We start from the raw sequence: 9,471 nt of genomic DNA, 5'->3' as shown, positions 1-9,471 counted from the left end.
TTTATTTACTGGTGCTATTGTTCAAGGGATGCAATTTTGAAATGTAATGTTTAAGAAAAGTCACTGTATTTTTGTTCTATTGCACAAACAAATTGCACTGTACAGGAAAAATTATTGATTGTGTGTCCATAAAACCAGGGTTCAGTCTACTCACTAGAGTCCCTAGTCCAGTCTACTCACTAGAGTCCCTAGTCCAGTCTACTCACTAGAGTCCCTAGTCCAGTCTACTCACTAGAGTCCCTAGTCCAGTCTACTCACTAGAGTCCCTAGTCCAGTCTACTCACTAGAGTCCCTAGTCCAGTCTACTCACTAGAGTCCCTAGTCCAGTCTACTCACTAGAGTCCCTAGTCCAGTCTACTCACTAGAGTCCCTAGTCCAGTCTACTCACTAGAGTCCCTAGTCCAGTCTACTCACTAGAGTCCCTCGTCCAGTCTACTCACTAGAGTCCCTCGTCCAGTCTACTCACTAGAGTCCCTAGTCCAGTCTACTCACTAGAGTCCCTAGTCCAGTCTACTCACTAGAGTCCCTAGTCCAGTCTACTCACTAGAGTCCCTAGTCCAGTCTACTCACTAGAGTCCCTAGTCCAGTCTACTCACTAGAGTCCCTCGTCCAGTCTACTCACTAGAGTCCCTCGTCCAGTCTACTCACTAGAGTCCCTCGTCCAGTCTACTCACTAGAGTCCCTAGAATACAAATCAGTTTAAACAAAATGCTAGGTCATAGGAAATGTTGCTGGACTTTTACTGTGGTCAAACAGCTTAAAATGTGGTGCCTGGAAACTATACGGTACAAATATAGCACTTTACAGGAAAAACGATTCATACGGAATAACACAAGAGTGTTGCTGGCCTTTCTCCACCCATTCCATTGATCACAATGCAAATCACTGTATATGTAATACATATTGGCAACACTCCGTATTATTCAGAACACATATACATTCTACAGACACCCCTGAGTATTTCCTATAATACTTTTACTGTGGCACCCAGAATATGTGTTGCTCTATAGGCAAATAGGTATTCCATTTGCATTGATTTGCATTGGGAACATTTATTTGACCTTAGAACATATATATTTTTTTACAAATGTAATGCAAATGCAACTTAAATATGAACAAATATGAATCATTGTTAATGTTTAGACAATAGTTGTTCATATATCATGAATAAATACAAGTTATTCACACTTTTTATAATATTACGCGGGGGACTTTTATTTTGAAAGTTTCTTAAATTCCGCAACACGGAAGTACTTTTTTTTTTGTGTGTTGCTGACAACAAGCTGGTGACTCCTCGTTACAGGGCGGCAGCTTCGATCGCACATGGCAGACTACAAAAGGGTTGTGTTTCAGATCGCAAAGCGGTTCACAAATATATTCAGAACACACTATGCAGCCGTTCTGTATACCTCAGTGTTGTGTGCAGCCTGTCCGAGTGGTGAGATGCCTTTGGATATACGGCGTAAAAAACAACATTATTTTATTGGGTTAGGCTGAAAGGCTGTAAAGTTGAGCATCCCACTGCTACTGTTCTAGATGACTGTTGGGAATATACAAGTAGACAAGGCAGTGGTTTTGGTTGGACAGTTGGAAAAACTTGCTGATGAGAGTGGTTGGAGGTTGGCCCTTCCGTGGTGATTTAAGGTCTGTTCCTCCATGGTTATAGTTAGTTAGCTCGTAGATTTAGCAAAAGCAGAGTGGGTAGCCACTTTGTCGATGTGCACAAGAGTAACTAACTTGGCACTTTTGCTAACCTTGCCTGCTGGGTTCTTCTAGATTTAGCGAACTAACGTTAACTAGCTCAATCTAGTCAAGTAGCCAACAAACATTCAACACTGAAACTAAAAAGTTGATTTCCTTGCTCAAGTATGGGGATGTGCTTACCGTGCCTTGGTGGACCTGGAAACGACTTGTCCACCTCACCAGATCGAGTAAGTAACTTGTTACAGTAGCTAGGTTCATTATTAGCTTGGTTGCTGCCGTTAACTAGCGAGCTACACTTTATATATATATTGCCAGCTGTGTATATACACACACACACACACACACACACACACACACACACACACACACACACAATTGTCTATGTTTCAGGTCAACATCGTAAACAAATTGTACATATATTTGGATTACAAAATGAAACAATGTAACATAAAACAGCATAACCAATAAACACAAACAATAAGAATTATACGTTCCCATTCAGGTCTCTGCTCTTCATTTCTCATTACTTGAATATTTTTTTCCTCCTCATTAATTTCATTTAACATTATATATTTTTTTTATTTAAATTTTCCTCCCACTCAACATGTTCTGCTTCCTTGCCAGGAGACAAGGAGACGTGAGCTGGCAGAGGCCGCTGAGAAGAGGCAGAAAGAGGTATGACTGTTTTGGACAAGTTGTTATGACAACCATATACGGTAGGCTTACACTGGTACAGCAAAGGGCTGGTTTCCCGGACACAGATTAAGCCTAGTCTAGGATCGAAAAGCATTTTCCATGGAGATTCACCGTTAAATTATTCTTTTTTTTTTCAGTTCAGGACTAGGATTAATTTGTGTCCCGGAAACCAGCCCTATATAGCCCACACATGGTGGTCCTGTGTGGCTCAGTTGGATTAGGGTGTGGTGAGGTTGTGGGGTCAGTTCCCACAGGGATCCTGTACACCACTGTACCATGAGTCATTTAGCTGGGATGAGTGTCTTCTAAGTGGCGTACTGTAGACAACCACTGAACAGTCAGTAGAGCTGGGTGATACAGACAGAAATCCATATTGTGATAAATTGCCTGAATTTATGCGATAACATTTAATGTGCACCATTTGTACAAAAAAAAAAAAATCCTTTAAACTACTACTACTAGTTGTATGGTTGTAGCCATCTATTGTTCCATGAACAATCAGTCATATTAGAAAACATTTAATTTCAAAACACATTTCTCTAGTATAGGCTACTTATCGTAATGAACGATATCTGCCAAAATGCCTGTGATAAGTGATCGGTATGGTTTATTTGTCCCAACTCTACCAGTTCATCTCAGCAGCCAGCCACTCTCCCAGTCTTGTTATTCATATAGCATAGAAGAGCTTACTGAGACAGTGGAGTCTGCTGGGAGAAGAGAGAAGGCATCTAGTCCCGTGTAGCTCAGTTGGTAGAGCATGGCGCTTGCAACGCCAGGGTTGTGGGTTCGATTCCCACGGGGGGCCAGTACAAAAAAGTATGAATGTATGTACTTGTAAGTCGCTCTGGATAAGAGCGTCTGCTAAATGACTTAAATGTAAAATGTAAATCTTATTACCTATCCCTTTTTACACTATCGTGTTAACTGACCGAAAACCCCTACTGCGCTGGCTCCAATCCCTTCCCAGTACGGTTCCAGCAGCTACAGATGTAGGATCTTAATGTGATCACCCTGTTGCAGGAGAACTTGCAGTATATTTGAGATTTAAAAAGTCTTCTGAAGTTTGTAATTTCCACTGATATTTCAGACTCGATTTTTCCCTTACGAAAAATGTATCAACTCCTACAAAAAAAATTCAATTTAATTATAATCCACATAATTCACATTTCCTGTTGCTGCATGATTATGTTCAGGCTGTAGCAAACTGGCTCAAATGAAGATCCTACATCTGTACGGTAGATGTGCCGTGTAACCAGGTCAGCACACTGCAGCTCGGCTTGATTTCCGCTCCGTAGTGTGAAAAGGTTAGCCGAATATAACGAGCCTTGAACCAAGAAATCCAATCTAGAAATTCAATCTATAGTGTTTTGTACCCTTTGTTGCAAGGCTACTAAAGTATCTTCAATCATAATGTTTAGTTGCTCCTCATAAGACTGGTGGGTATTTTTATTTTTTTACTGTTATACAGAAATTCTTCAGTCAAAGCCAATTGTATCCAACCCATAAAACATGTCGTCCTACTAAAGCATCGAGGTGAGTATGAAGACCGTGTTCTTAGCTCCATGTTTTGACTCGGCTGGTATTTCCTCCCACCACCCACACGACCCACCTCTCACTTCTGGTGCTGCACACTTTGTCATTCTGTCTTAACTTTATTTTAAACGTTCCTTACCCTAGTTCCAGATCTGTTTGTGCTGTCTTGCCAGCTCCAATGGTTATTGTCACTCCGTTGACCACAGGATTTGGCAAGACGGCACAAACAGATCTGGAACCAGGCTATAACTTATGCTTTTCCCCGACACAACAACACTATATACTGGAACTTAATGCCTCTAACAGATCTGGGACCAGGCCTCTTGCCACATTGGAGGTCATATAATCCAGCATGTGTCAAACAGATGGCAACTGGGTTCCCACTAGATAGCACAGCCACAAAGTCAAAATTGGCTAAATTGTAAAATTCATGAAAGGAAAAAAAATCTAATTTTTGTTGTCTTAATTTAAGGTAAGGCATAAGGTTAGCAGTGTGGTTATGGTTAGGTTTAAAATAATATTTTAAGATAAATTGTAGAAATACGTGGTGTTTATGACTTTGTGGCTGTGGTAACTAGTGACGACCTGGCAACGGCTATCTGTCTGCATGAACTGTACTGAATGTCTCTCAGGAAGTCTGACAACTGGCTTCCCTGCCCAATGGCGAGCACTATCCTCTTTCAGGAAGTCTGACAACTGGCTGCCCTGCCCAATGGCGAGCACTATCCTCTTTCAGGAAGTCTGACAACTGGCTGCCCTGCCCAATGGCGAGCACTATCCTCTTTCAGGAAGTCTGACAACTGGCTGCCCTGCTCAATGGCGAGCACTATCCTCTTTCAGGAAGTCTGACAACTGGCTGCCCTGCTCAATGGCGAGCACTATCCTCTTTCAGGAAGTCTGACAACTGGCTGCCCTGCTCAATGGCGAGCACTATCCTCTTTCAGGAAGTCTGACAACTGGCTGCCCTGCTCAATGGCGAGCACTATCCTCTTTCAGGAAGTCTGACAACTGGCTGCCCTGCCCAATGGCGAGCACTATCCTCTTTCAGGAAGTCTGACAACTGGCTGCCCTGCCCAATGGCGAGCACTATCCTCTTTCAGGAAGTCTGATAACTGGCTGCCCTGCCCAATGGCGAGCACTATCCTCTTTCAGGAAGTCTGACAACTGGCTGCCCTGCCCAATGGCGAGCACTATCCTCTTTCAGGAAGTCTGACAACTGGCTGCCCTGCCCAATGGCGAGCACTATCCTCTTTCAGGAAGTCTGACAACTGGCTGCCCTGCCCAATGGCGAGCACTATCCTCTTTCAGGAAGTCTGACAACTGGCTGCCCTGCCCAATGGCGAGCACTATCCTCTTTCAGGAAGTCTGACAACTGGCTGCCCTGCCCAATGGCGAGCACTATCCTCTTTCAGGAAGCTCAGTTTGATTTGCAACCCTTCTGTATCTAGCGTTTAACCGTACAAATAGAATTACGTTCAACATAATATTTCTAGTCAGATCATGACATGCACATGTAGGCCTGTATTCTAGTAATACTCTTGTCTGTAAATTCTCTCAATTATGCGAGACCCATTTCTGAAAAGATCAATAAAGTGAACTGAAGACGATGAATTAACTCGTTTCAACTGAACACATGATAAGAGACGTTAGACTTGTAACAGTGTAGTCAACACTATGGGCCCTTGTCTAAAGTAGTGCACTATATAGGGAATAGGGTTCTATAGGGCCCTGGTCTAAAGTAGTGCACTATATAGGGAATAGGGTTCTGGTCTAAAGTAGTGCACTATATAGGGAATAGGGCTCTGGTCTAAAGTAGTGCACTATATAGGGAATAGGATCCTGGTCTAAAGTAGTGCACTATATAGGGAATAGGGTTCTGGTCTAAAGTAGTTCACTATATAGGGAATAGGGTTCTATAGGGCTCTGGTCTAAAGTAGTGCACTATATAGGGAATAGGGTTCTATAGGGCTCTGGTCTAAAGTAGTGCACTATATAGGGAATAGTGTTCTGGTCTAAAGTAGTTCACTATATAGGGAATAGGGTTCTATAGGATCCTGGTCTAAAGTAGTGCACTATATATATCAAATCAAATGTATTTATATAGCCCTTCGTACATCAGCTGATATCTCAAAGTGCTGTACAGAAACCCAGCCTAAAACCCCAAACAGCAAGCAATGCAGGTGTAGAAGCACGGTGGCTGGGAAAAACTCCCTAGAAAGGCCAAAACCTAGGAAGAAACCTAGAGATGAACCAGGCTATGAGGGGTGGCCAGTCCTCTTCTGGCTGTGTCGGGTGGAGATTATAACAGAACATGGCCAAGATGTTCAAATGTTCATAAATGACCAGCATGGTCAAATAATAATAATCACAGTGGTTGTCGAGGGTGCAACAGGTCAGCACCTCAGGAGTAAATGTCAGTTGGATTTTCATAGCCGATCATTAAGAGTATCTCTACCGCTCCTGCGGTCTCTAGAGAGTTGAAAACAGCAGGTCTGGGACAGGTAGCACGTCCGGTGAACAGGTCAGGGTTCCATAGCCGCTGGCAGAACAGTTGAAACTGGAGCAGCAGCACGGCCAGGTGGACTGGGGACAGCAAGGAGTAATCATGCCAGGTAGTCCTGAGGCATGGTCCTAGGGCTCAGGTCCTCCGAGAGAGAGAATTAGAGAGAGCATACTTAAATTCACACAGGACACTGGATAAGACAGGAGAAGTACTCCAAATATAACAAACTGACCCTAGCCCCCTGACACAAACTACTGCAGCATAAATACTGGAGGCTGAGACAGGAGGGGTCAGGAGACACTGTGGCCCCATCCGATGATACCCCCGGACAGGGCCAAACAGGAAGGATATAACCCCACCCACTTTGCCAAAGCACAGCCCCCACACCACTAGAGGGATATCTTCAACCACCAACTTACCATCCTGAGACAAGGCCGAGTATAGCCCACAAAGATCTCCACCACAGCACAAACCAAGGGGGGGGGGGGGCGCCAACCCAGACAGGAAGATCACATCACATATATAGGGTTCTATAGGATCCTGGTCTAAAGTAGTGCACTATATAGGGAATAGGGTTCTATAGGGCTCTGGTCAGGAGTAGTGCACTATATAGGGAATAGGGTTCTATAGGGCTCTGGTCTAAAGTAGTGCACTATATAGGGAATAGGGTTCTATAGGGCTCTGGTCTAAAGTAGTGCACTATGTAGGGAATATGGTTCTATAGGGCTCTGGTCTAAAGTAGTGCACTATATAGGGAATAGAGTGCCAGTGGGGACAGAGCCGTGTGTCTGTAGCTGCCATTCTGACCTCTCCATCTCCTCTTAGACAACCTACAGGGGTGTCAAAAACCCCCAAGCAGTTGAGAGAAATAAAAAGAATAAGGAGATGGAGAAACAAGAGATGAGACCGTCTCCGCCTGGAGGAGGGCTGAAGGTTAGTCCTCATATTTTCAACACAGATTATGTCATGTCACAGTCTGCCTGCAACTTCAAGAGGTAAGTCTCTTAACGAATCAGCACACCTTTGAGAAAGGCAAGACGGCCTAACCTTGTATTCTTTGCTGGCTTATATATATATATATTTCTTTTTAAATAATTAATTAATCATATAGGTCATTTGTTTTGCGCTAGAATAGTTAAATGATGTAGCCCAAAACATAATGGCTTTTTAATGTCTCCGACTACATGAATGACTGAATCTGGTTTATTTATGCCACATATCGCCCACTTGTTGTTCGAATGTTTCCTGTTTCTCTCAACAGGTCATTTATTTGTCTACGAGTATGCTTTTCCCCTTTTTGAGGAGATGCGTGAGCTGTGTCTATTCCATCCTTTAATACCATGTTTTCTTCTGTTTTGTAGTGGCAGGTAGGCTAAAGATAGACATGGAGAGATCCTGGAAGTCTCAATGTAGACTGAGGTTCAGCTAACATCATGAAGAGTGTCGGTACCAGTTGACTTGAAAAGGCTTTTTTTTTTTTTTGAATGTCAGCCCTTCTACTAGATTTTTTATTTTTAAATGCAAGCTTTTTATTTTATTTTTAGAGGCGATTGTGTGTCTGCATCTCTCAACTTCGTAGGATAGTTTGCCGGGCTTCGACGCTGGTAAAAAAAAAAAAAGATTCTGCTGCCCAATGTTGGCCGTGTGAATCACAGGACATGCCTCCCTTAATGCCAATATATACAAGAGAATATGCAAGCCAGCCAATGGAGCTTTGGAACAGACAGGGTGGCATAGCTATGAATAGAATATAAACACTCAGAGGAAATATGCTCTCACACTACATCGATAAACTGTACCAGGCGTCTTGCAGTGCACTCTCTCTCTCTCTGTGTTCTCTTTGTCCTCTCGCCTTTCTTTCTCTCAGCCATTTCAACTTTGCCAGCTTTAACACCATGGCGCTTACTTCTTTTGCAATTGTTTCAGACATTTTGAACTTTGAGGAATATTCTCATTCTTGTGATCTATTTACTGTATAGTATATTTTCCTTCTACAATGATTTTATGCAACAAAGTCCTTTTTACTGTTCAAAATAGGCCTAGATGATTCAAATGACATTTTCTATTGTAGATCAGTGTGAAAAGAACTACGTTTCCCATAGCTACTGATGAACCACGTGAATGTTTTAGAGTTCACGCACCAGCACTATTCAGTTGACTTTTCACTTTAGTGTTTGATTTTCATATGTCTGTGCAATATAAGTTATTTGCTACAGGTTGTAATGGTTTGTAATGTATGAAGAAAATGCTATATTTTAAATGAGGTAAGAGGTTTGAGTCGTGAAAGCCTGATGAAAAAGTGTTTTTTATGCATGAATATTTCTTCTTCTGTTTTTTTCTCATTTCAACCTGTTCAGTAATATTGTTGTCATGACAATGTTCCAGGAATTATTTTATCCAAACATACACCGGTGTCACATAATGTTCTTTCTTGGGTATGCAGTCTGTTGTCACGATGGTAATAGGACTACCGTTATTCACCAGGTTTCGGTCCATTCCATTTCAGTTCAGGAAGTACACTGAAATTACAACTATCTGCAATGCTTTTCAATGAGGAACATTTTTTGGGGATTTACTTTCTGAATTGAAATGGAATTGACCCCAACCCTGTCACCCACTGGGGCGTACCTGTCCACGATGATAACTCTGCAGATCTGTCACCCACTGGGGCGTACCTGTCCACGATGATAACTCTGCAGATCTGTCATCCACTGGGGCGTACCTGTCCACGATGATAACTCTGCAGATCTGTCATCCACTGGGGCGTACCTGTCCACGATGATAACTCTGCAGATCTGTCATCCACTGGGGCGTACCTGTCCACGATGATAACTCTGCAGATCTGTCATCCACTGGGGCGTACCTGTCCACGATGATAACTCTGCAGATCTGTCATCCACTGGGGCGTACCTGTCCACGATGATAACTCTGCAGATCTGTCATCCACTGGGGCGTACCTGTCCACGATGATAACTCTGCAGATCTGTCATCCACTGGGGCGTACCTGTCCACGATGATAACTCTGCAGATCTGCA

At 43.0% G+C, this 9,471-nt stretch overlaps 1 protein-coding gene across 3 annotated transcripts; it reads left to right on the top strand.

Moving 5' to 3' along the window:
* The first annotated feature begins 1,443 nt into the window (after nt 1–1,443).
* Nucleotides 1,444–9,037, top strand: LOC120066513 (small VCP/p97-interacting protein-like). 3 transcript variants are annotated; one of them, XM_039017938.1, is made up of 5 exons: nt 1,444–1,644; nt 1,868–1,931; nt 2,329–2,379; nt 7,262–7,369; nt 7,798–9,037. In XM_039017938.1, the coding sequence occupies exons 1-5, from the start codon at nt 1,604–1,606 to the stop codon at nt 7,810–7,812; spliced, it is 279 nt and encodes a 92-aa protein (XP_038873866.1). In that variant the 5' UTR covers nt 1,444–1,603; the 3' UTR covers nt 7,813–9,037. The 3 variants fall into 3 exon arrangements, with proteins under 3 accessions (XP_038873866.1, XP_038873864.1, XP_038873865.1); XM_039017936.1 differs by having other exon boundaries at nt 7,262–7,431; XM_039017937.1 differs by having other exon boundaries at nt 1,444–1,931; nt 7,262–7,431.
* Nucleotides 9,038–9,471: the final 434 nt, after the last annotated feature.

Source organism: Salvelinus namaycush, chromosome 21, assembly GCF_016432855.1.
Source record: "Salvelinus namaycush isolate Seneca chromosome 21, SaNama_1.0, whole genome shotgun sequence".
NCBI lineage: Eukaryota > Metazoa > Chordata > Actinopteri > Salmoniformes > Salmonidae > Salvelinus > Salvelinus namaycush.
Note: the sequence above shows the minus strand (reverse complement) of the source record. Positions and strands in the feature narration are given on the sequence as shown.